The 27,367-nt window shown below is 47.4% G+C and overlaps 1 protein-coding gene across 1 annotated transcript; it reads right to left on the minus strand.

Moving 5' to 3' along the window:
• Positions 1-12,562: 12,562 nt before the first annotated feature.
• LOC118572207 (2'-5'-oligoadenylate synthase 1A-like) lies at positions 12,563-27,241 on the minus strand. The gene is made up of 8 exons (XM_036171653.1): positions 27,059-27,241; positions 25,366-25,654; positions 22,567-22,751; positions 18,992-19,224; positions 18,192-18,345; positions 17,008-17,034; positions 12,994-13,056; positions 12,563-12,706 (listed from the first exon to the last, which is right to left on the minus strand). The coding sequence occupies exons 1-8, from the start codon at positions 27,239-27,241 to the stop codon at positions 12,563-12,565; spliced, it is 1,278 nt and encodes a 425-aa protein (XP_036027546.1).
• Positions 27,242-27,367: the final 126 nt, after the last annotated feature.

The raw sequence follows: 27,367 nt of genomic DNA on the forward strand, positions 1-27,367 counted from the left end.
TCCCACTAGCTTGTGTGTAGCTGGGTGGCTGACCCCTTGAATCCTCCTCTCCTCCTTTTCTCGCTCCCAGATCTCTCTTCCCAGGTTTCTCCTTCTATTTATTCTCTCTGCATGTGAGCCCCACCTATCCTTTCTCCTGCCTCGCTGTTGGCCATTCAGCTCTTTACTAGACCATCAGGTGCCTTAGACAGGCACAGCATTATACAAATGCAACGTAAGAGAACGCAACACATCTTCTTATGATTACACAAATGTTCCACAGCATAAACAAATGGAACACATCGCCAACTAATATTCTACAGCCCAATACAATCAGTAAACACAGCAGCAGCGTTTTGGAAGCCGGTTACATAGTGTCTCTGTTTCCACAAAGTCTCAGCTTGATGAGTTCAAGTCTTGAAGTCTCCCCAGGTCATCAGCTCACTCTTTCTCTTTGTGGGTTGGTTTGTCGTCGGCAGCCTTCAGATGTTTCATTGGTCTGGTGGTCTCTGGGATGCTGTCCATCAGGAGCCACCTGGGACTCCATTTATTTTCTGGAAAGCCTTAGGCTTAAGTTCCCCCCACTGTTAACATCGGGCCCTTTCCAATGGATAGTTTCTTGATATTTTCATTTTCCATATCCTTAAGGCTGCATTGCCTTTAGGGTAAAAATGCTTTCAGGCAGCAGAAGTATTATCCTTCAAAGTGAAAAAAATTTAATTTTAATGTTAGTATAACTAGATATAGCATAGTATGTGGGGGTGTACATGGTGTAGCCTCTTACCCCTTTTTTTAATGTTTAAAAATTTTCCATGTAAGTATTTGATGGTGGCATATCATAACTTTACCCTCTGATTTGTAAGGGATCTTAGTAGCATGAATAATATAAAAAATTTTAAATCATTTGTTAGCATGAGCAGGATCATTATTAACATTCAGTTGTGCCAGAGTGTGGTGGAGCTCGCCTTTAATCGCAGCACTCCACAGGCAGAGCCAGCAGATCTCTGTGAGTTTGAGGCCAGCCTGGTCTACAGAGTGAGATCAGGAAAGGTGCAAAGCTACACAGAGAGACCCTGTCTCAAAAAAAAAAAAAAAATTCAGTTGTAATGAGATTACCTAGGAAGGACATGTATTAAGAGCTATTTGACAAAGTCAAATTCCAGATAAGATATAATGGTATTTTCAAGAGTTCCCAGGGCCTCACGCCAAGCCTAGGGCTGTGCTCTCTAGTTGACTAGTCAGGGAGGGCACTATGCATGCCTCTAGGGAATTTTGGTGCAGATTCTTATACTGACAGTCTCTGACAGAGCGGGTCCCACACAGAGACAGCTGTAGTTTAAAGTGTCAAGCTGACGTTCGTTGATAACTAATGATGTACTAGAAGCTTGGAATGAAATCATGACTTTCTATTGTAGAGAATAATGCCTTTGATAGAGGGGCCCTGAATTATCTTCCTTGGCAGAGTTTGATCATCTATGAGACCAAGGGCAAGTGTAAAATTAAAAGCAAAAAAAAAAAAAAAAAAAAAAAAAAAAAAAAAAAAAAAAAACTAGCAAGATATATTTAAGTCACAATGGTCATTACCTTGTGAGGATTGGAAGCCTAAGGCTTTATTAAGTTAAGATTTGGGATTACCAAAGTTTAGGACAATTATCATTTAGAGCTTGAAAAGACTGTTCTGAAGGTAGCAGTGTGTTTAGAGGTCCCTGAGAAATAATCACAGAGGATCCTGAAGAAGGAGATCATGGAGTTTTTCCAGGTAAGCATGAAGGTTTGTATTCAGTCGGCAGTGTAAATGAATGAGCACAAGAGCAATCTCAAAGCATAAGAGTTCCCCAGAAGAAAGGCTTGCTGGGAGGCTCTAATTTCTACGACACTGTGAAGACTGTCTGACAGAAGAGATTTTCAGGCTGTCCCCAAAGTGACTTTAGGTGTAAATTTAATTTTTTTAAAACTGCACTTTGAGGAAAAACAAAAAGAAAAGAAAAACAAAAACAAAAAAAAAAAAAAAAGAAAAAAAAAAAAAAAAAAAAAAAAAGCTGGGCAGTGATGGCACATGCCTTTAATCCCAGCACTCGGGAGGCAGAGGCAGGCAGATCTCTGTGAGTTCGAGGCCAGCCTGGGCTACCAAGTGAGTTCCAGGAAAGGCGCAAAGCTACAGAGAAACCCTGTCTCAAAAAGCATAAATAAATAAATTAAATAAATAAATAAATAAATAAATAAATAAATAAATAAATAAAATGCACTTTGGATTTAACCCTTTAGGCCTCCAAGTGCATTTGAGAAACATGCAACTGTGTTTGCATTTTTAATTTTTTAAAACAAGAATGTTCTTCGTTATAAAGCATTGAACCTTCTCAGCCGTCTCCAGTCACTTTCAATAAACTCTTCCCTTTATTCAGACGACTAGTTAACAGGGTCCAACACTGCATTACCTGTCTGTTGTTGGTTGTTTGCTCTTTGGAGGTGCCTGCCACCCAGCTCCCAATAAATTACACATGGAGGCTTATTCTTAACTATAAATGTCTGGACTTAGCTTGGTTTGTTTCTTGCCAGCTTTCCTTAACTTTAATTTATCCAACTACCTTTTGCCTCGGGGCCTTTTCATTTTCTTAGTCCTGTATATCTTATTTTTACTCTTACTCCATGGCTGACTGGGTGGCTGGAGGCTGGTCCCTGGCGTCCTTCTCTTCTTTTTCTCTTGCTCCTTCTTCTTTTCCTCCCAGATTTCTTCTTCTGTTTATCCCTCTCTGCCTGCCAGCCCTGCCTATCCTTTCTCCTGCCTTGCTATTGGCCGTTCAGCTCTTTATTAGACCATCAAGTGTTTTAGACAGGCACAGCCACACAGCTTCACAGAGGTAAACAAATGCAACATAAAAGAACACAACACATCTTTGCCTCATTAAACAAACGTTCCCCAGCATAAACAAATGTAACACATTCAAAAATAATATTCTACAACACCTCTCAACCTCAAGTGATTAATGAAGACAAAAAAGGGGGGGTGGATTAGAGCCCTAGTGGGGAGACAGGAATGAACAACAGCCACCTATAAAGCTCCAGGGCTGGGGCCGCGTTGCCAGATTCCCACACACAGTCACGTTGACCTTAAGGTGCAGAGGTGTTTCAATCCTCTTGGGAAGACAGACGTTAGAACTAAGGGATCTGAGGAACTTGCACTTTGGGATCTGACATAGTTATCAAGTTCCTAGACTGGAAGATGAGATAAATGGAAGGAAGAGAAAGTGGGGTCAGGGTAGCTAGAGAGGGAAAAGGCTTTGCCTAGGAGAAAGAGAGTGTGGAACTTGTCCTGAGTTCAGGGAATGAAAAGCAGCCGCTGCCAGTCTGGGAGATGGACTACAAAGAGAAAATTGGGGTGTTACACCTACCAGGAGGTGGCACAATATCCTACAGTGGCAGGCACTGAATTACCTTATCTAAGGTTAAGCCGCCCGTTTTTAAGAATTGGCACCCGCTTTTGACAGGATCCAGTCAACACAGAGAATTTTAGAGTGTATGTGGGAGGAGTCCAGGCACCTCTGCAGACTGAGAATCTACAGTCCATGAAGAAGAGCTACAAGCTAATTAAGTCTAGAGGAGGTGGTGCAGGGGGAGTAAGGTTACCATCCAGTGAAGAGGTGTTCGTATTCTCCCACAGCTTTTTAAAGTCATTTCTTAAAGAGCCACATTGTGACCACCAATACCTATTGTCAAATACTGCACAACCGAACAGGAAGACCGTGGTCAAAGCCCCTCTCCCACCCCCCTGAGCCTTTCATCTGTCTGTCTGCCTGCCTGTCTCTCTCTCTCCCTGTCCCCCCATATTCGTCTGTCCCCCCCCCCAATAAATCTCGTTTGAGGTCTGTTGCATGGTGGAATCTCTGCAGCATACCCTGACCTACCAAGTTACTCCTCCACTTAACCCTAAGGTTTCAGGACCTCAGGGTGAAATTTTGTTAAGAAATGGGGCTGTGCTAAATGATGGTCTTTAGGATGGCTCCTGGCCTGAGGCCGCTGTCTCTCTGGTGTGATGACATTGGACAGAGCTGTGCACTCAGGGCGCTGTGGTGTGAGGGAGGAGGCAGGGAGTGGACAGCAGGAGCCAGCAGAAGGCAGAGGTGGGAGCAGAGTCTCCCTTGGGACACTGGAAAAGACCAGCCCACTGATGTCTTGTCCTTGGGTCTCTAACCCAGAGCCACTCTGCTCTTGAATCCCCACTGTCACTCTGTCACTTGAGTATTTGCACACTTTGTCCCTGCAGCCCTAGGGAATGACCTGCCCCCTTGCCATCTCAGTGGCTCCCTGTCTGTCCTTCCCCCCCCCACTCTGCTCCTTTGTGTGTTTCTTCTGGTTTTTATTCCCACCTCTGGGTCCCTGCAGAGGCTGTTCCCAGGGCCTTGCATGCTGTTCCAGTTCTGTTCTTGGCTAAGACCTCCCTTCTTCAGGGAGCCACTCAGGAGCACTTTCCAGGCCCCAGGCCGAGTCAGCTGCCCCGCCCACAATCCTTGGATCTTGTTGGAGGAAGGAAGAGAGAAGGAAACAAGACTCTACAAGGCTGAATAACTAATTAGAACTTCGTGAGGTAGAGTTGGGATGTTGTACATCGGGGCTGAATTATCCTGAACTCGCTTGAGGACTTTTAATAGTCAGTCATTCACCACCCTTACATCCTTGGAACCCTCAAATTCTTTGGAATGTGTTCTAGCAAAACACCAGCTTCCAATTCATTCCAGAAGGTAAGAACATCTTCAGACAACACCAGAGACCAAGAGACGAGTTTTCCCCTTTGCTGTGACCAGCCTACACACGTTCCCAATCCATGTATTTGGTAAGTGACCTGACATGACTTTCCTTGTTCTGCAGCACTTTTAGGTCAGACAGCTTTTGGGGTTAACCCAGTTCATGCCCCGGGCTGTGGCTGCACGTGTTTGGCTCAGAAGAATCTGTCTAGTTTCCGTGGGGTGAGAGCTGTGTTTTATGGACCCTTTTCTCACCTGTACTCCGGCCTCTGGTAAAATGCAGGTGTTACCTGCAGTAGAAGTGGTTAGAAGTGAGCTAGCCCTGTTAGGTAGTGCCTGTCACCCAGCACATAGGCCCTGTCCACCCCTACACCCTTCTCCCCCTCCCCTCCCCCGCCCTGCTCGCATTTGTTTCCTCAGTGCCGAGTATAAGAAATATTGTGTGAGTGTGTCTGTCTGTCTCTGTATGTGTGCATCTCTGTGTGTCTATATTTATGTGTCTGTGCTTCTGAATGTCTGTGGTGTGTGTGTGTGTGTGTGTGTGTGTGTGTGTGTGTGTGTGTGTACATCTCTGTGTGTCTTGTTGAGGTCAGAGGTCACTCCTCTATCATTTTCCTTTTCATTTATTGAGTCAGTCTCTCTCACTGAACCTGCAGCCCAGTGGTTAGGTGGGAGTAGGTGGCCTGCAGCCCCAAGGCTCCTCCTGTCCCTGTCCTTCCCAGGGCTGGAATGCAGGCACCTTCAGCCACGCACAGATTATATGGGTGCTGGGGTCCAGCTCATGTTCTCTTGTCTGTGTGACGAGCACTCACATCTCCCCAGAGTAAAAAACGCTGTTTGAATAGTCAGAAGGAAGCAATGCTCTGGTTACCGCTCCTCAGTGTGCTTGGCCCTGTGGGCTTTCTGAGGATGTCATAATTGGGGCTGGAGAGACTCTTGGTGTTGAGACTGAGAACTGAGTTCAGTTCCCAGCAAGTCAGTGGCTTAAAACTGCCTATAACTCCAGCTCTGGGGATCTGTCACCCTCTTCTGGACTCTTCAGGGATTGCACTCATGTGCACATACTTAGACACACATAAACACACACACACACACACACACACACACACAAATAAAAGATAAATCTCTCTGTCCATCTCTGTCTGTCTGTCTGTCTCTCTCTCTCTCTTTGAGACAGGGTTTCTCTGTGTAAGAGCCCTGGATATTCTGGAATTCACTCTGTAAACCAGGCTGGCCTTGAACTCAGAAATCCACCTGTCTCTGCCTCCCTGGTGCTGTAGATTAAAGATGTGTACCACCACCATCTGATTATAAAATAAATCTTTACAAAATCATAAGGTTCAGTTCTTTCCAGATAAAATATACATTGGACACTGATATTATCCCCAAACATTTGCTCATTAAATCTTTCCCACATGCTGGGAATGACACACGCCTTTTATTCTCAGCACTCAGAATGCAGTGGCAGGATGATCTCTTGTGAGTATGATACCAGCCTGGTCTACCTAGAGGGCTCCAGGACAGCCTTGGCTACATATAGACACTTTGTCTCTAAAACAATAACAAAATCCATCCCAGAGCCAGGGAATTATAGTCATACCCCCATTTGAAAAAGAAGAGGTTGCTTCCCTGTGAGGAGGATGTAAACAGTCTTATTTAAGGTCACAACCTCTAACAGGGTTGAAAGCTGGACCCAGGCCAGGCTGGGCTCTGACTCACCTTAATGGAAGCATGGGCACGATGCCACTGTGCAGAGAGGGGGCTGTGTGCACACATGTGTGCCAGGGATTGTATGAAGACCGGCCAACTGGGACATATCACCCAAGGGGTCAAAGTCAGCAGCAGGACACACTCTTGGAGTTGGGCTGTATCAGCATGTGGTTCATCTGGTAACTTCCTGTCAAAGCTTCCTGTCCCCGAGAAGGTCCCCTATGTCCTAATTCCCTTTAGAAACACCACCCTCTTCTCGGGCGTTTGAACATTCATAGGTTCTGTTTCCTCAGCAGACAGGAACTGGGAGTGGACACTGTCCCTGGAGACTCTGCCTGTGAACTGTCCTGTTGTGATCCCCTCATGTTCACACCCCCGTGCCTCCTGGAACACCCTACATCTCAAATGTCCAGTCCCTGCTCCCTGGTTGGTTGGTGCTGTTAGGCAGTTGGGGGAGGGTCGTCTGGAGGTGGGGCCTCACGGGAGGGCTTTAGGCCATTAGGGAGCATGGCCTCAAAAAAGGCAGAGGAATCTCCATAGCAACAGAACAAATGGCTGGAAATAATATGAGAAAAGACCTGAGAGATGCCTGCAGGGAGAGAATGGAACCTTGCTGCAGAGCCCTCAGAGTTAAGCAACATCAAGATTAGAGTTGATCTCACACTGCGCAGACATCACCTGTGAGCCTGGTGGTTGGTCGATGTCACAAATATATGAATTGAGGGCAAGTAGAGTGGTGACTCTTTTTGGGGGGTGGTTTGGTCTCTAACTCCCAGAGATCGGCCTGCCTCTGCCTCCCCACTGGTTGAATTAAATCACCATGCCTGGCCCTGGCCAAGAATTTAACTGCTCCAAATCAAATCAAAACGAAAAAGCCTTTCCCCTCTTCAGCTCCTTGGAAGGAAAAGGAAAGAGAAGAGGCGCAGGATGACAGCGGTTTTTGTGGGACAGTTTCACTTCCTGTTTGTGAAAGCTTGTCAGTTACGAACCATGGAGCAGGCACGTTTCAGGTCAACGAGTCCATCTCTGCTCCAACTAGAAAGGAATCTACCTTAGTTAACTGTGCGTCTTCCCAGCTTCACAGCTTCCTCATCTTCCAGCCACAACATCCCAGGTGAACAACATTGTCCATTCTTCTCTACCTCTTAAAGTCGTCAACAGACTCACCCAGCTGGGAACTCTCCCAATAAGGACTGCCTGCCAAGATACACCCTGGGTGTAATAGAGGCAGGGACGCTGTGGGGCTCACTGGCCGCATTCTGACTGGATCTGAGGCCCACTCCACAAGCGGAAACTCCAACCTGGTCCTGCACATCTGGCCAAGGAGCCATGGCTGGGAGCTCACAGGCCCCAGGGATGAAAGTACTGGAGCGATTTTGATGAGTGGACCTAGTTTCAGGCTGCCCACTGCATCTCTGCACCCAGGGACTGGTGCAGCTCTCTGATCTCCACAGAGAGGTCTCTGTGCAGTGGAAGGTGGTTAATACAGGGAGTCAACTGAAGCAGAGATCAATGTCTGTGGAGCGCTCAGCTACAAATGGGCGTCTCTGTTACACCCACTCCTCCCAAGGCTCAGGGGACACAGAGGAAGGGAGGGTGCAGAGATTGTAAGGTGGGAGAGAACTGAGGCCAATTAGCATCTTCTGGACACAGCAGGACAGCTGCCATCCTGAACTCAGGCAGCTGTGGTCCCCTGCACAGGATGAAGCCTGTCAACCTTCTAGCCTGGATGGGAGAGGTCCTCACAAACTCCTTCCCCTAGCTGGGAAGCCATTGACAGTTGATGGCACTTGGTGCACAGAGTGTCTTGGGGTTGCTATCACTGGGATAAACCACAGTGACCAAAGACAACCTGGGGAGGAAAGGGTTCACTTCACTCACAATACCCTGTCACTGTTCATCATCAAAAGCAGTCAGGGCAGGAACTCAGACAGGGCAGGAGCCTGCAGGCAGGGGCTGATGCAGAGGCCATGGAGGGAGCTGCTTACCGGCTAGCCTACAGTCACTATTAGGGAGACATTTCCTCAGTTCAAGTTCCTGCCTCTCAGAGGACTCAAGCTTGTGTCAAGCTGGCATAAACCCCAGCCAGGACAGAGTCAGTTTTCCTCAGGGGTGTGGTCACTGGCAGGGTGCCCACACTCCAGTGCATGGCCTCACCCACGTGTGAATATGAGAAACACTCACTGGATCCACTGATTTATTAACTAAAGTGACATGGAGTTGGGAAGGGATTTTGTAGACCATGAGTTGTGTGGGGAATAAGGGAGGGTGAATTTGATAAAAATATATTGACTGTATATTATGAACATTTCAAACTATTTTACCAAATGCAGAGGAGGATTTTTAATTCCACTGTTTTTTGCCCTCCAAGAGGCAGAAACCACTTCCTGCAGCGCTGAGGATTAAACCTTGTGACCCGGGCACTCCCTGGCTCAGTCAGGGTGGCCAGGGCGTGGGCCTCATTGGGCGGAGTGACACATCAGATCTCTTGAAGACACACAGGAGTGTATGAAAGTGGAGAGATGATCTGGGCATAATGGCACAGTATAATCCCAGCACTCAGGGTGCTGAGGCAGGAGGATGGCTGTAAGTTGAAGGCTAACCTGGTCTATTTTACTATGAGATCCCATACAACCACAAAAAGGGTCAGCGAGAAAACTCAGAGGGTATAGCTGTTTGTGCCCAAGCCTGATGGCCTGAGTTTGATTTGGGACCCACATGGTGGAAGGAGAGAGAGGCCAACACCTACAAGGTGTCTTCTGACCCCCATATTTACACACGTGAGATAATGTAATACGATATTTTAAAGTATAATTAGCCTGGCCCTCGCCCAGATGTGCTCAGGACCCTCGGCTGGTCTCTTGTCCCATCCTAGGACCTATGTGAGGGGCCTTCAGCTTTGCAGCTCCCTCAGGCAAGGTCAGTGTCTTAGGGTTTCTGTTGCTGAAGAGACACCATGACAACGGCAACTCTTATAAAGGAAACATTTAGTTTGGGTGTCTTACTGTTCAGAGGTTCAGTCCATTATCATCATGGTGGGGAGCATGGCAGCATGCAGGCAGACATGGTGCTGGCTACATCTTCATCAGAAGGCAATAGGAAGTGGATGGTAACTCTGGGCAGTGTGATGAGCATGTGAGACTTCAAAGCTCACCCCCACAGTGACACACGTCCTCTAACAAGGTCACACCTCCTAATAGTGCCTCTCCTTATGAATTTATGAGATCCAGTACCTTCAAACTACCAGATCAGGGTCAACCAAGGGGCCTCTGTTACCAACCAGGCCATAAAGACTGTGTTTACCTAAGGGCAGGCTTCTGACCTGAATGACACAGACATTCCTGCTGCTTCAAAAATAAAGTCCCTTAAAGCCACCACAGCTTGTGGCCATAACTATGAGCAGAGCCAATGTTCCAGTTATTTTCTCAGTCTTCCATTCCTTGCTCTCTGCAGTGATTCAGGGTGTGTGTAGCTGTGTGTGTGTGTGTAGCTGTGTGTGTATTTTTATGTGCTTGTTATTCTGTTTTGAGACAGCGTCTCATCAGGAAGCCCAGGCTGGCCTCAAACTCTTCATCTTCTGTGTCAGCCTCCCAAGACTTGGGATCTCAAGTGTGGAACACCCTGCCGTGATGGGCGGGGAGACAGGCTTGTCCCTCATGGTGACAAGTCCTGTGTATAAGTCAACACTTTGCATTATTGGAGATTGGCAATTGACTGATAATGCAGGTGGTCACAGCTGTGCAGAGGGGCATATACCGGTAACCCCAGTGCTCAGGAGGTCAGAGGTACAGATTCCCAAGTTTACATCTATCCTGGGCAGCATAGTGAGATCCCACATTGAAGAAATATGAAGCCTTCATTCTTTATGATGGACAGTTTGTTGGGCACTGGAGAGCAGTGAAACTGTTGTGGATGATGCCGTGGATGATGACCACATGGGTGTGCACCTGAGAACCCAGGGAACGGGGAGACCTGAAGGCTGAACTTAAGCTAGCCATGGCCTGGGCAGACAGCTCATTATCATGTCCTGGTGTGGACCAGTCACCTCTCACACACCCACCACAGCAGTGGTGAATCTGGATGCCAGCCATCTTCTGGGTGTTTCTCACTTGGCCTTTCAGCTTTAGTGACATGTGTTCATTGCTGTTAAATGTCTGAGCAACTAAAGACCATTTTTTCTTCAGTAACAACAGACGACCAAGATGGAAAAAACCAAACCAATATGATTAAAAGGCTTCCTGCATGGTATTATCTCCAATAATTAAAAATAACTGTCCTACTGGTAAACACCATTGTGTCAGGGAGCTCAGGAGCCTTAGACCACAGATGCAGAAGCCTGATTGCATAGCCCTGCCCTTCCTGGAAAACAGAAACTCCCTATGGCTGTAAGGTGAGGCTGGCCCCAGAGGCAGTGCAGCAATCAGAAAACACTCCTGGCCCCAGGATGGCACAGAAACTCAGCAGCACCCCAGCCAAGGAGCTGGACACGTTCATAGAGGACAACCTCCTTCCTGACACCAGATTCCGTGATGAGGTCCGAGCAGCCATCAACATCATATGTGATTTCCTGAAGAAGAGATGCTTCCAAGGCGCCACTGACTCTGTGATGGTCTCCAAGGTGGTGAAGGTGAGCCCCCCTCAGCCTGATCTGACCAGATGGGAGGGAGTGGACCCTCAGGAGCCAGGCTGGAGCCCTGAGTGGGGGTGGGTTACCTACCTTCTCTGTGTCCTTGTGTTCTCATGCCCACCCAGCTGTGGCACAGGGTAGAGAACAGAACAGCGCCCCCACCTGCTGGATGACTGGACTGATGGAACCTCACTGTCCAGGTTTCCCATCTGTGAAATGGGACAACATGACAGGAGTACCTCCCTCCCAGTCACTGTGACGGCCCCTGAACTGTCAGTTTGTAAAGCCAGCTTCACTCTGTGGGGGTGCAGTGTGTTAGTGAGTGTGCGCAGCATGTTATTTAGGGAGGCTCTCCTCAGTATCATTATTTTCTCAGAATCTTTCTCTTTTTGAATTCAATTTTCTTAAACTTTTGTTCTGTGACTTATTAATACTGTTACAGGCATCTTCATGAAAGCATATGTTGTACTTTTAGTATATTCCTCTTAACATTCTGATAACAACGGGGATCATGACAACAGTTTCATAAATCCGTGTTAATTTACTCACAGTGTCCTCTCACCCACTACCATCCTGTCCTTTACTCCCCACACTGATGTCCCCGGGAGAGCCCCTCTCTGATTGCATGTCATGTGTGTGCAGCTAGATCTAGAATCCACATGAGAGAAAATGTGCTAATTGTCTCCCCCTTTTACCCTCCCTTGATCCTCACTTCCTTTAGACCCCCTCCCTTACCTCCTCTTAGTCCCCCATCTATCATCACACACACACACACACACACACACACACACACACACACACTCACAGACATACTTAAATGATGCTGGTGTACGATTCCAGGCTTGCCCCTTCTGAAACACCCCTAGATACACAGAGACCATTTTAGTAACAATGCCCAGGTGTCCCCCAGGTCTCCTGCCATGCTGTGGACCCAACATGTCATGTTACTCCACACCTATGTAAGTCCACGTGTGATATGTCATGGCTGAATCCCATTCTTCCATGATGGAATGAGCCCCCTTGTATGGACCTTTGAGAGCAGGAAGGCAGCAGGGTGTGGCTCAGCAGGGAAAGACTTTCTGGAGTGTTCCAGTGAGAGGCAGTGGGTGTGGTTCAGTGGTAGAGTGCTTACCCAGCATGCATGAGGCCTGACATAAAAGAATCCTCCTGAGTTGCCTTTGGTTTTGATAACAAAGTCCAGAAAACAGCCAAGGTCATCATGGCTAAGCTGTTCTCTGTTGCCTAAGGATTCTTTGCTTCCATTTTGGATGGACTTTGTACAAGGCCCAAGGTAAGGGTGGGATTGATTCCAGTCAGTGGAGATCCAGCTTTCCCTGTTCCCTCTGCAGAAGGGCCCTTCTTCCCCCATTATGTATTCTTGGTAACCTAGTCAGAAACCAGTTAAACATTGTGATGTTTGATCTTCTCAAATATCATTTAGCCCATGTGAATCCACACAAAACTCCACAGATGGAGAGGTTGCCAACAGCAGGCTATGGAATGTTGCTCAATGAAGGAAGCAGTCGGCAGACATTTCTGGAAATGTCCCCACAAACACGTCCAGAGGTGTTTCCATGGAGGGTCTAAGGCTGGTGAAGCTGGCCATGAAGAGGAGCCATTGTGGGCCATTAGAAGGAACCACAAGGGATGTCTAGAGGGTGAGAGCCATGGCCGTCACAGCAGGTCTGCCCCCTGTTACTGACCTGGATTGAGTTTCAGAGTTGAACCCATTGAGTGCAGATGAAGTGGCTTCCTGGGAAACCAAACTCTGTGGTAATATGGTGGACAGAGCCATGCTTCCCCTCAGTTGGCTTGTGCTACTTACTCAGTGGGTGGATGCTGGAAAGGAGGAGGCACCTGACCTTGGGCAGAAGATCAAAGTTGAAGACTGGATTTGGAAACCCAAAGTCTGTAATCAAACTCCAGCTCTTCCCTTACCTTGGTGGATGGTAAGTCAGAACCAACATGGCGCACACAGGAACAGCAGGGATGAGCAATGTGCTGAGGGACAGAGGGCTCTTGAGTAGGTCCAGTCTGGAACAAGCATGATGCTTCACAACATTGCAGTCAGACATAGTGGTGTGCAAGATGATCTTCAGTCACTCTGTTATCATGCAAACCTAATCCTGCCACCTTTGGCTCCTCTCTAGGACTGCTCATCACTCATACTATGGCCTGCTTTTAACCTCCATGGTCTTTATCATAGACTGGTATCATACACCAGCTTCATGGGGTCCACCGAGGGCTCAGATAGTGCACAGGGCAGAGTGTGGTGTATTCTGAGGTCTAGGGGACATGTGTCTTCTCACGCCCCAGGACATAGGAGATCCTTGTTGTCAGGGTCACTAGAATGAGAACTGAATGAAATAGGGCTGGAAGGACACACACACAGATATTAAGAATGTGAGCACTGGGGACATGTGCATGCTTTGGGAGCGGGTGAACCTGTGCAATGTCCTGAACTATTAAGTAAGCAGGGTACAAGAGGTGAGCTTACATGTGTGTCTTTGGATCTGACAAATGAGCTTTGGTTCACAACTCAAAACTATGGAGCCATTAGGAACCTCAGTGTGGAGGGGCGGTTTATTTTTATTTTATTTTATTTTATTTTATTTTATTTATGTATGTATGTGTGTGTGTGTGTGTGTGTGTGTGTGTGTGTGTGTGTGTGTGTGTGTGACTGAGAACTCAGGAGACTGAAGCAAGAGGATGCTGGTGAGTTCCAGGCCAGCCTATGCCACATAATGTGATCTTCTCTCAGAAAGAGAATAAGGAAGTGGACACACATTGTGATTTAACTCAGTGCATGCAAAACTCATCATTACCACAGACGATGAGGTTTCTGATTTTGTGACCACCAGAGTCACAAATTCCATGCAATTTATATTTGTCATGCACTTTTTGAACCCCAGTCTGCATGTTGCAGCCACAGTGCATCCTCACATGCACTGTTCACATTCCCCGATTCCCCTGGCCATGTGAAGCTGCAGGACAGCTTCTGAGTCACAAGAGGCTGGTCTAGAATCTTGTCTTGGGACATGGACAGAAGGAACCAAGGATTCCTGTCTTGGATTTATGTGATGTAAAAGACCTGGAAGGATCCCAAACCATGGGGCATCATAGCTCTAGTGGATTGGTTCTGCTCTGTCCACTGCAGAGTTCTCGGTGCCTGGACCCACATGGAGTATATAGTGTGTGCTCAATAAATGCATCTGGTTGAACCATGTACACACACCCCCAACCCCCCCACATACACACACACACACACACACACACACACACACACACACACACACCTATATGTCTATGGCTCACACACCCTCATGGCATGTGCTGTGGATTATTGTTCTGTTCTTTTTTTTTTTTTTAAGATTCATTTATTTATTTACTATGTATAAAGAAGAAGGCGCCAGATCTCATTACAGATGGTTGTGAGCCACCATGTGGTTGCTGGGAATTGAACTCAGGACCTCTGGAAGAGCAGTCAGTGCTCTTAACCTCTGAGCCATCTCTCCAGCCCCGGTTTATTATTCTTGATCAGACATTGGACAGAACCTCCCTACATATGCACAGACAGGAGTCATGATGGAGTTCTTCCCTCCCTTTCTGAATATCTTGTCCCCCAGAGAACGCTGTCAGAGGGTACAGCTGATGAAGCAGGCTGTGAGGAAAGCTGTCTGTGATGGGACAGGATGGAAGTCTGACCCCAGGTTGGACTCTCCCTCTCTGGTTAAGGCCTGCCGTAGAGGAGCACATCCCCTGGACTCTGGAGAATTCTGGGCAGGTACTGCTGTGCTCACATTGAGAAACATGGCAGGTTGCTGTCCACCTGAGGATAGAGGGAAGGCGGGGCCCATCAGGGCTACACTGCAGTTATCCCAGCACTAAGGCAGGAGGATGGTGGGCTCCAGAACTCTAGGACTACACAGCAGAAGCTCACATCAAAACAAAGGGTATCACTGCCTTGGGGACCAGCCTCCAGACAGCTCAGGCTCAAAGGGAAATCCACAGCATCAGTGCATTCTAGAATTTTTTTTTTTTTAATCTGTGAAGGTTAGGGAAAAGATACAATCTCTTGATGATTTCCTTCAGACCTTTTCTTTATTCTCCTTTTGTGTTTTCTATTCTTTATTTTCCTGGTGATTTCCTTCTCTCATTCTTGATGTTTTCCTTCTTACTGTCTTTATTCTTGATGTTTCCCACTAGTTCCTTCTAACTCTCATTCTTGATATTTTCCTTTCAGCCAATTTTAACTCTATCTTTATTCTTTTTCTTACAGCTTATATACCCCAGCAAAATCTTTCAGGTAGTATAAAAGTACTATGTGGTTCTATTCTGTTTTTCAAGTGAATGATTACAGTGAATGCAAATAAATAATGAAAAAACAGCATGTTTTCTGTATCTCTTGTATGATTAAATATTTTATGTATTACAGATGAAAAAATTATCCCAAGAGCCCATGTATATTCAAACGAAAGCAATTCATTATAGATTAACCGTGTGGGCAAGCAAGGTATTCTTCTCAGTCAGGTCTTTTACTGGCGGGCTGCATTTTGCAGATACAAAGCAGGGGCCAATTATGTTATTACTTATCTTGAAAGGTAGTATTATTGTAAAGGAATCACAAAGCTATCTTTTAAATATGAAAATGAATCAGCTAGCTCTACTTTAATCTTTAGGGTGCATACCCATTGTCAGTAGCTTTTTAAACAGGAGATTGAGGCACGAATGTGTACAAGGAATTAATTATCTCCTTTGGTCATCAACCAATCCTAGCAAGAAAGGCACATCAGCTAATGATAAGTGGGATGGTTTGTTCTTCTTCACTGACCTTAACAAGTTCCCTACTCAACTGTGTGCCTTTCTAAAATTTTATATTGTCTTCTTGGGTTTTCCACCTCAAAGCTATTTGACAAAAACATCTTAATCTAACTTGTTATTTTCAAAGCTTTGTTTCAGCTGTGATGCACTCCAAAACCTGGGAACATATTTCTCAACATTAAGATTAGAAGAAATTAAGCTAGTTGTGCTGATACCTCTTTCTGTATACTGTGAAAATATGTTGCTCTGATTGGTTGATAAATACAGCTGTTTGGCCAATGGTGAGACAGAATAGGGTTAGGCAGGACATTCTAACAAGAGAGGAGGAAGGAGAAAGGCAGAGCAGAGGAGATGCTGCCAGCTGCCACTATGAGAAGCAAGATGCAAAGATACCGGTAAGCCACCAGCCACATGGCAATGTATGGATTTATAGAAATGGGTTAATTTCAGATGTAAGATCTAGCTATCGAGAAGCCTGGGCCAGTAGGCCATACAGTTCATAATTAATACAAACCTCTGTGTGGTCGTTTGGGTCTGAGCAGCCGTGGGATGGTGAGGCTGTGGGAGCCGGGCGAGCACAGGAAAATTTTCAACTACATAGTTGGGCTTCTGGGACTCAATTGTTTTTCTTAATCATTAACCTAAGCCACAGTCTATACAGCTCCTCAATGGAAACTCATGTATTCTAGCTGTGTGACACTTCCTTGTTTATATTTTTAATCATCAAACGCTATTTAAACTAACATTTATTAGTATCATTTAGACAGTATAGCTTAGGAAGAAATCATCTTCAAAATAATCCACAGGTAAAAATGCCTACTGGAACAGGCTGTTTCCATGAGGAAAACACACTATATTACAGGCAGTGGGGATCCACACACCCATTCACACCATGCCAGATACCAGAGCGACAGCAGCAGTACACATGTAAACATAGTAAACATGTAAACATGCACAGTAGAAGCAAAACACATTCTGAGATTTGTGGTTTTGGGGCCTTGCCTGTCTGTCCTAGATTGACCCACCAGAGAGTTTCCTCCAGGTGGCTGACACCATGAACTTCAAATGCTACCTGTCGCTCCTATGATGGAACCCAAAAAGCTAAAAAGCCAAGGGGGAAAAAAAGCTCACCTGCTGATGTGGTACATCCAACTCCATCTGAAACAGAAAACACACACTCATGTCAGGAGCCCACATTCCTACTTGGAAGGAGATACAAATGAGCCTGAGAGTGGGCACCATGACTGGCCACTGGACCCCCTGAGAACAAGGACAGCACACATCCATGTTGGGTAAATGGACATCAGGACTTTTTGGGGGGTAGGGTTAGCAAATTGAAGGTGTATGTAGCCCCAACTGAGGTCCCCTCATTCAGTAACAGATCTGCCAAATGGGGGAGAGAGCCTAACCACCTGTGTGCTGTGTGACAGTCCTGGAGGCCAGAGCTGCGACAGCTGCTTCCTTCCTGGAATCCTTCTCCTTTCCATCCTCACCTTCTGAGGTTTGCTTCCCACATGCCTGCATCCGTACAAAGCTGCATCCTGAGTCCTCACATGACCTCATCTGTTCCCTAGCATCAGAAGATCCCCTGCCCCATGAGAAGAAAAATTCAAGTGCAGGTGCCTCTGCACCACTTTGGCTGTGACAACATCCCCCAGAGTGCCACTGACTCCATGACAACAAGACAGGAATGATGGGCTGCTCCATGGACCTGAGCACTGGCTTCAGAGTCCATGGGAATCCCAGCCCCAACACTCCTTAGCTGAGAGTCCCTGAGCCCGTGGCTTCAGCTCTGAGTCTCCTTTTCACACTCTCTATGTGTGTCAGTGTGTGGGTGCACCTGTGTCTGTGAGTATGTCTGTGTTTACATTTGTTTGTGAGAGTTTGGATGTGAGTATGTCTGAAAGTGTGTGTGTGAGCATATGAGTTTGCATGAATGTGTAAGTGAATATATGTATATGAGAATGTGTGTGTGTGTGTGTGTGTGTGTGTGTGTGTGTGTGTGTGTGTTCACCTTCAGAGGTGAAGGTCAGAGGAACACTTGGAGGAGCTGGTCTGTCCTTCTACCATACAGGTTCTGGGGATCAAGCCCAGGTCACCAGTGTTGGCAGCACATGCTTTACCTGCTGTGCCATCTTGCCAGCCTGTGACATCTCTGAATGCTGCTAAAATGGCTGCAATACATACAAGCAGCTGGCCTCCCTAGGAGTGTGGAGACTTTCAGCCAGAGATCACATCATTGGGAGAATATTCTCCAAACGGATGAAGTGATGGAAGCAGTGTGTAAAGGGAACAGCGTGATAACAGGGTCTCACCGGCACCTTCCAGGAGCGCACTGTGGAATTATCACAATTCTTAAAACATGAGAACTTCAGCCAGGCTCTAGCTTCTTCTGCCAGCAGCCACCAACCTACTGGGTTCCCACCAGCCACGTTTCTTGTTGGATCAGCCGGGTCCAGGATCACAGGCCTGCAGGACAACATTCAGAGAGGGAATTGACCAGCTGCCCAGTGTCCTAGGAACCACTGCACAGGGGGCAATTGAGGAGCCCAGCAGAGGAACACTATCCAAAGTTTGTCCTGAGTCCCTGCCCTACATCATAGAGCAAGCCTGGAGGGCCACTTGCCCATGACCTGGAAGGCTTGGTTTCTAATCCTCATTTGTCCTGGGCCAGGTACCTAAGCCTCTCTGATCTGTGAAATGGAGAGAGTTGAACCAACCAGAGTCAAAGGATGAGGTGTGAGGGTTGAACACAACACAGGATCAAGACATGTCACTGTCTTGGGTGACAAGTCGACTGGAATATTTACAGCCTTGCTGCCCTTATGATACTGTTCCTGCTGGAATATCTCAGTTCCATGTAGACTCCACCATGCTCTCCTATCTGTGTCTAGACAAATCCAGAGCCTTGATCTCCTCCTCTGCAGACAGGAGAACCTACTCCTGTCTCCAGGGCTGGTGGTCCTCATGTCAATATGGTCGCAGCAGGACAGGGCCCTCCCTGCACAGACACAGGATAGGAGATGCTCCATTGACTTGGGGCTCCCACCTCCCCTTTCAACTGCTGCAGGCTAGACTATCCTGTGGGGAGCTCTGCCATGAAGAGACAGGCTACCTGGCTCTTCTGAGCTGTCCGTGCAGGTAGTTGGAGATGTCTTGGTCTTCAAAGTCATAAGACACTGTCCAGTAGATTCGAAGATGCCTCTGATTCTTGACCAGTTCCAAGACTGTCCGGAAGCCCTGGGCTGTGTTGAACTCAGGGGCTCTACTCCCACGTTCCCAGGCATAGACTGTGAGCAGCTCCAGGGCATACTGGTGGGGCAGCGGTTTCCTTAGCTTCTCCTCACACTGACAAGAGAAAGGCAATGGGAAAAACAGGCTGTCAGCTGTTCTACGGGGCCACTTCTCACAGGATCAATACTGCTGCCACCTGATGTTGTCATTACAGGTTTACAGGCACACACCCACATCCGTTCATGTAGATTCAGTCTATGGACCCTCCTGTGCTGTAGCCAAGGACTGAGTAGTTGAGATGGAGACTGTGTGGCCCACAATGACTGAGCATTTACCAGCAGGCACAGGAGGAATCATGGCACAGTGACTGACAACCAAGGAGTGAGGGAGGGTAGGCGTGGAACAGTCAGTTAGTAATGATGCTCACTATTGAAGGTTTAATCATAGGCTCTGAGATACCTGGGGAGGGGCTAGGGAGATGGCCCAGTGGTTAAAGTGCCTGCCCTGCAAGCATGAGACCTGGAGCCCAACATGCACCTCAATGTCAGACTGGTGAGGAAACCCATTCATAATATCAGCTTCAGGATGTGGGGGTGAGGGCTCCCCAGGGCTATGTTACTGCTCAAGTCTGCTGACTCAGCATGCTGTGGCTTCATTTTGAGACCCTGCCTCTATATACAAGGTAAGGAGTGACTGAGGACATGACATCACTCTCTGATGTCCACAGGCTATGCACACACATATAACACATAGACATGCTCTCCCTAGAACAGGTATACATACAAAGAAGCCATACACACATTTAAAAAGACCCAGAAAATAATGGAAATCACTCCTTTAAAGAGCTAATAGCTTCAAAAGACCAGAAATATAGAAACCAGAGAGAGTGACATGAAGGGTTTGTCAAAGAAGGAAGAAAAATCCAGAGACACTTGAAGCAGCAGCCAGGGAACAATGGATTAGACATGGGTGAAGAGAGAGTTAGCTGACTGGAAAGTGGACTGGAAGAAATCAATTGGAAGAAGCAGGGAAGTCCTCCTTCCTTCCAGGTCCCCTCCTTCCCCTTCCCTCTCCCTCCTACAGCATCACCTTCCCTTGCTCTCTCCCTTCACCCCTGTCTTCTCTCTCATCCTCTCCCCTCTGCTTTCTTTCCCTTGTTTTCTTTCTCCATTTTCTATTTTTTCTCACCTCTTAGGCCACTTTTTGTTCTTTTTTGTCAATCTGATTTAAACTAGAGTCATCTTCAGAAGATGGACCCACAAAGGAGAAAATGCCTCCATCAGAGTGGACTGTGGACAAGCCTATGTGGCATTTTCTTGTCCAATCATTGAGGTGGGAGGGCCCAACCCATTGTGGATGGTGACAGCCATGAGCAGGGGGTCATTGTTTATGTGAAGAAAAGCAGGTTGAGCAGCCCAGGGTGTTGGGATTCTGCTGTGGTCCAGCTGCATGACTGCACATGAGAGTTTGTGACCTAAAACGCAGTCTTGGGTCTTATGTCATCATGTGCTGGTGATTCCGTGCACATGGCATGGTCACGCAATCAGCGCATGCATGGTGTAGCTCTGTCAGCCTGCCTATGCATGTTCGTGGGAACCCTTAAAAAGACAGGCACAGACCCTCCCCTCTCTCTCTGTTCTGTTCTCTCTTCCCTCCACCATCTTTCTTTTTCTTTCTGTTCTCTGCACGTGCATCTCCCCCAGGCCGGGTTTTCTGCTCCCATCCTCCTAATAAACATCTGACACTGGGTTTTGTCATGGCTTGCGACCTTTCTGCGTGGTTACCAGTGCCGGTAACCAGGACCGCATATCATTTTAAAATCAAACACAAGGTATCAGGCAGCAACTAATGTTCCTTCAAGGCCACTGCTTAATTTCCTGCCTTTACTTGCTGCCTCAATTCCCTCAGTGCTGAAGTGTGATGTGGAAGTGTAAGCCACACAGTCCCTTTCCTCCCTAAACTGCTTTCCACCATCATCTTTCCCACAGTGAGAGCACAGAAATGTGTCCTAGAGAATGGTCCACTGCTGGGACACACCTGCCATGTTGCTCTTCGGGAGGATAGTGGAAGGGTTTTGGAACTTTGGGTTGGAAAAGCTGTTGAGTGTTTAGAGTCTAATGGGCTACTTGTGGGAACTTAGAAGACACAGATGTAGAGAGGCAGGTGACAGAGGCTGGTGTGTGAGGTTTCAGAGGGAAGCAAAGGCTGTATCTGGCTGTTTGTGTGAGATCTTTGCATTAAGAATCAGTGGTTTCGCATCACCTGGGCAGAAAATCAGCTCTGAGTAAGAAGATACCTGCACCATGGAGGCCAAGTCTTCTGGGAAGAGTTTCCTCATTTTCACACACAGAAGCTGTGGTCCAGGGGCCCAAGACTGCCTCTCAGGGTAACAGCCAGACCTGGTATAGTGGAGAGGTCTCCCAGGTGGTTCTATTTTAGTCCCTCCAAGGCTGCAGGATTGAAAGGGTCGTGGAGAGCAGCTGAGGCCTTGCACTGAGAGAGGCCAGGAGAGGTCATTGGAGAAAGTGCAGCCTCAATTGTAGTGAAGACCCCAAGATACTGGAGTCCCCTGATCATGAGACCGCTGCCAGGAGAGCAGAACATGTGAAGGGAGCTGGCCTGAGGCTGTGAGACCAGCTGTGTGCTCTGGATGGCAGAGCCCGAGAAGGAGAACTGCCCAGGACTTTGAAGCTCAGAAAATGGTGAGTCCCAGATACCAGACACTGAGCTTTTTGCACTATTGGGTTTGGTTTTGTTTGATCTGATTGTAACTGTTTCCTGGCTCTTCCCTCATGGAGTAAGAAAGTATTTAAATTTTGTTTTTAACTTTATAGGAGCCCACAGTAGAGAGACTAATCTTTATAAGTTTGGAATTTCAAGGAATAAAAAACTTTGGAATTTTAAAGCTGTACTGTGTTTATAACGTGGTATGGACATGAGATCTTAGGGATGAGTAAGAAAGGAAAGGTTATGGTTTAATACAGTGTGTTTGAGTATCTACTTGAAAGTGTGTTATTTGTGAAGGTTAGGTTTTGTCAATTAGACATCAGATAAAGTCATTTAGTAGGAGGGACCCTTAATCAAGACAATGCCTCCAACCCACTGGCTTAGGGTTGCCTGTGGGGACATGTTCCTGATTAGTGATTGATGTGGCTGGTGCCATTCCTAAGTAGGTGACCCTGACTCATATATAAATGCAAACTGTGAGCCATGGAGAGCAAGCCAGTGAACAGAATTCCTCCATGGTCTCTGCTTCAGTGACTGACCTTTCTTCCTTTAGTGATGGACTGTGACTGGGATGTGTGACCTAATAAGACCTTTCTGTCCTAACAGAGTCTTGGTCATGTGATAAAGACATCACATCTATAGAAAAGAAACTAGAATATTCCTCTTTTCTCCATCCTGCACCCACTCCCTGTACAGAAGGGGACAAGGTGACTGGGCTGGAAGACATACCAGTTGGTACCAGTGCTTGACCAGGCGGATGAGACTCTTCAGCTTGTCTGGACGATCCTTCAGGAAGTTTTGCTGGAGCTCTGTGAAGCAGGTGTAGAACTCACCCTCCAGCCCCAGGGAGGTGCAAGTCGCAATGAACTCTCTGTAGATTTTGATCATAGACTTCTTGTTGATGCTGACATGATCTGTAAAGGAGGTCTCACTCTGTTAACACCCCAGTTTATCCTAAGGTTCTTTGATCTCTCTAGGATGACAAGCTCACAGGCTGTGGGGTTCAGGGATCAGGGCAGGGTTTTACCACAGCAAGCCTCACTCCCCATACAGCCATGTGCTCCACCACTCCTCAGGACTCCAAACACCATGTGGCCCTTGAAAGTCCTGCCCACAACTGGTCCTAGTGTGGTGCCTTCCTCACTGGCCTGGAGACAGCGGTGAGGAAACAGCACACTGAGGTCACACATAAGACAGCTGCACACTCATCTAATAATGACCAACCATGCTCTGGTGTCCAGTGTCTTCTGCATGGGGCTTGTCGTGTGTACACGCCTGGTTGTGTCAGAGTTTACCATGGAGCAGTCTGCTGTGTGTATACATCATGCATCTCATGCTTACAGAGCCTCTGCCCTGTGTAGTGTGTTTGAGTTTGTAAGGAGGTATATACGAATGTTTGGATCCAGTGGAAGACTTGGGTGTCTCCCTTTAAAGTTTGTCTTTTTCTCCTTTTGAGGCAGGGTCTCTCTGTGAATGATGAGCTTGGCTGTCATCCAGCAGGCCACAGAGATTCTCCTGTCTCTGTCCCTCATAGTTCTGGGGTTACAGGTCCCTGTGCATCACTTTTTAAGTTTAGATGGGTGTTGGGATTTGAACTCAAGTCCTCAAGCTTGTGCAGCTATTGCCCTTATCCACTGAACCATCTCCCTTGTCACGGTGTTTTCAGTGCATGATTTTCTGTAATGTCTAACTTACCAGTATGTGGTCTTGATCTTGCAAGTCCTGAGAGCAGAAGGATGTGTCTGTGTGTGTGTGTCTGTGTGTGTGTGGTTGTGTCTGTGTGTGTCTGTGTGTGTGTTGTGTGAGTCCTGCACTTTTAGAGTGGATGGGAAGCAGACTAGGGAATAGATGCAGATGTGTGTCTGTGTGTGGGTATGTGTGCTACTTTGAGGAGACTAGACAGGCAGCAGGCTGTGCCTTAGGTGTGCTCAGGTGTGTGGCCGTGGCTGCAGCAGGCCATACCATCAAGGCTTTGATGCTGACCCAGGGCAAATGCATATACTTCTGGAATTAGGGACACACCTAGTCAATCGGTGACCCAGGAAGGTCTCTCACACATGGGTTTCTTTTCACTTTGGGGGCCCAACATACAATCAAGGCTCATCGGCTAAATCATTATAGGCGGAATTGTGGCTCGGGTCCTCTCTTGGGCTGTCACCCACATTGCCATTTCCAAGGCGGTCCTTCTGAGATGACACTGCTTCCCCACTGGAAAGTTGCTGAGGCTGGAGAAGTCCATGACAAAGACTGGCTTCTGGGGAGCTGACCTCCCAGCTCTTTTCTGGGTCACCCCTTCTGGCCCCTCCACTCAGCAGGGTTCTAAGCCCCTGCAGCTTCCCACAGCATGCTGCCCTGCTCCTGCTCCCAGGCTGGTCTCTCATTCCCTGCTGCCTGAGACTCTGCACTGTTTCCATGGCTCCCCTAAGCCAAGGGCAGTGGCCTTGTCTCCAAGTTAATAGCAGCAGTTCTCACAGTGGCCATCAGGGGTGCTGTGTCCCCCAGATGTAAAGTCTCAAGTATTCTCTCAGTTCCCTAAGACCCCACTGTGCTTTTAGTGGTGTTCATGGCTGACTTTGGATAGAGTTGGGCAATTTTTAATTTTGGAGACACACTGTGTGTCAGGCCTGGTATAGGGGATCTTTATATAGAGGATGTTTAATGGTATCAAGGTGTGTACATGTGGGGGCTGAGGTGGCCATGGCTGGATTTCTAGTTTTCCTGAGGCAGACAGCAGCCCTCTGAGAAGTTCTGCATCCTGCACTAACCCTTCCACAGACACCCAGGCCTCTGCCCAGGTCTGAGGTTTCCATTTTTTGGGAAAAAATGCCTCATATATTAATTTTTAGGGAAATATATGCTGCCTCATGTTTAGAAAGAGAAAATCCACATCCAGCCTTGAATATCACTGGGCAGCCGAGGGGTCATCTAACGTACCTTCATCCCCTCACTGAGCCAGCATGCTACTTAATGTCCTTCTCTGGTGGATTCTCACTCCCACTCCCAAAATTCTAAAGTCCCCTCTCCAGCTCAGCTTTAAAGAGATGCTCTGGTTGGGAGACTTTCTCAATTGATAAGGGTTTTCAGTTCAGGAATAGAAGGTGAGGGCTGAGGAGATGGTTAGTCAGTAACATGCTTATTACAGAATCATGAGGACCGGTGTTGGAGCCCAGGACTCAGGGAAAAGCTGGGAATGGTGATTTAGGATTGTAATCCCAGCACTGAGGAGGGGACAAGAGGGTTCCCGGGCTCTGACCAGCCAGCCAAGATTAATTGTGGAATTTCAGGCTGGGGAGAGACCAGGTCTCAAGAAAGATGGATGACTGCTGAGGTGTGTTAGTTACAGTTCACAATCACCCAGGCACAAAGTATGGCACATGCAGCACACACACACACACACACACACACACACACACACACACACACACATCATTAGAGAGAGACAGACAGACAGACAGACAGACAGAGAAGAGAGAAGATCAAGGCTCATGGAAGGGTGAGCTGAGGCTCTGACTGACTTACCCAGCTTACCCAGGATATCATAGGCGAGCAGAACATCAAACTCCATCTCCTGATCCAGGTCAGGGGACCTCAGCCTGAAGTTGAGTGCCAGGGAGTTGGGCCATTGTTCACCCTTAATGACAAACTCCAGTCGAATTATATTCTCACACTGTAACTTGCGCAGCTGTTTCTTAATTTCCTGGATGAACTCTCCCCATTTCTTTAACTGATCCTCAAAACTGTTGAGATTGTTAACAAAGACGACCAGCTCAGCATCCGACCTGCCGTTGACATCTGTGCCTTTACCCAAGGAGCCGCTCTGAAAGACAGTGAAGAGAATCAGCAGCAGACAGAGCCTTGCCCAGGGATCCAGACCCTCAACAGCATAGGGGTCCACCACCCTGGGACATGGATGGATAACAAAACCGGCACATTCACAGTGGAATACTAGTCAGCCTTGAAGTGTGAAATCAGGATCTATGTAGGAAAATAGGAGGTTCTGGATTTCCTTGTGGTACAAGAGATAAGCCAGACTCATGTTTATCTGTGGAGTCTAGATTTATAAATGTACCTCTCCCTTTCTGTGTGTGTGTGTGTGGTGTGTGTGTGTGTGTGTGTGTGTGTGTGTGTGTGTGTGTGTGTGTGATAGAAGAGGGGCTATGAGGAGGAGGTGAGGGAGGGGATCTAAAGGAAGTGAGGATCAAGGGAGGGCAATTGGGGAGAGTCAAAGGGCACATTTTCTTTCTTCTTCCTCCCTTCCTTTCTTCCTCCCTTCCTTCCTTCCTTCCTTCCTTCCTTCCTTCCTTCTGTTCTTCCTTCCTTCCTTCCTTCCTTCCTTCCGTTCTTCCTTCCTTCCTTCCTTTCTTTCTTTCTTTCTTTCTTTCTTTCTTTCTTTCTTTCTTTCTTTCTTTCTTTCTTATACATACAGAAGAGGGCGCCAGATCTCATTACAGATGGTTGTGAGCCACCATGTGGGTGCTGGGAACTGAACTCAGGACCTTTGGAAGAGCAGTCAGTGCTCTTAACCACTGAGCCATCTCTCCAGCCCTCACATTTTCTCTTATGTGGAATCCAGATCTAGCTGCACACATTACATGAAATCAGAGGTGATGGGGTACAGGGCAGGGGTAGATGGCAGTGAGTAGGAGACTGTGAGTTAATTAACACAGACATATAAAACTGTTGTCATCCCTGAAATTATCAGAATATTGAGGAGAGTCCACCAGAAGCACAAAACAGGCTTGCATGAAGATAATGTGTAACAATATTTAAAACGTCTCAGAATAAAATTTAAAGTTAAGAGAACTGAATCCACAAAGAGAAGATTTTAGAGAAAATAACAAGTGATACTGTGGAGAGCCTTCCTAAAAAATGTTCGGAGTTACACACACACACACACACACACACACACACACACACACACACACACAGAGTGTTTAGTTGGCATTACAAACTGACAGTTCAGTGGCCGTCACAGTGACTGGGAGGGAGGTACTCTTGTCCCATTTCACAGATGGGAAACCTGGACAGTGAGCTTCCATCAGTCCAGTCATCCAGCAGGTGGGGGCGCTGTTCTGTTCTCTACCCTGTGCCACAACTGGGTGGGCATGAGAACACTGGGACACAGAGAAGGTAGGTAACCCACCCCCACTCAGGGCTGCAGCCTGGCTCCTGAGGGTCCTCTCCCTCCCCATCTGGTCAGCTCAGGCTGAGGGGGGCTCACCTTCACCACCTTGGAGACCATCACAGAGTCAGTGGCACCTTGGAAGCATCTCTTCTTCAGGAAATCACATATGATGTTGATGGCTGCATTGACCTCAGCACGGAATCTGGTGTCAGGAAGGAGGTCGTTCTCTATGAACGTGTCCAGCTCCCTGGCTGGGGTGCTGCTGAGTTCTTGCTTCATCCTCAGGACAGCTGTGCTTTCTGACTGCCTCTGGGGTCAGCTGCTTCTTATAGCCATAGCTAGTGTCCATTTCCCAGAAAGGGCGGGGATATGCAAATCCTGCCTCTGCCTCTGTGGTCTATGACT

The sequence above is a fragment of the Onychomys torridus genome, chromosome 22 (assembly GCF_903995425.1).
Source record: "Onychomys torridus chromosome 22, mOncTor1.1, whole genome shotgun sequence".
NCBI lineage: Eukaryota > Metazoa > Chordata > Mammalia > Rodentia > Cricetidae > Onychomys > Onychomys torridus.

What these genes read in the sequence shown, in the direction of transcription:
- LOC118572207 (XM_036171653.1), bottom strand. Translation starts at nt 27,241, where the DNA reads ATGAAGCAAGAACTCAGCAGCACCCCAGCCAGGGAGCTGGACACGTTC. An exon ending in GGACAGCTCAGAAGAGCCAG is followed by an intron (nt 18,346 to 18,991) that starts GTAGCCTGTCTC and finishes GTTGTCCTGCAG; the next exon opens with GCCTGTGATCCTGGACCCGG. An exon ending in CTGACTTACCATCCACCAAG is followed by an intron (nt 12,707 to 12,993) that starts GTAAGGGAAGAG and finishes CTCACCCTCTAG; the next exon opens with ACATCCCTTGTGGTTCCTTC.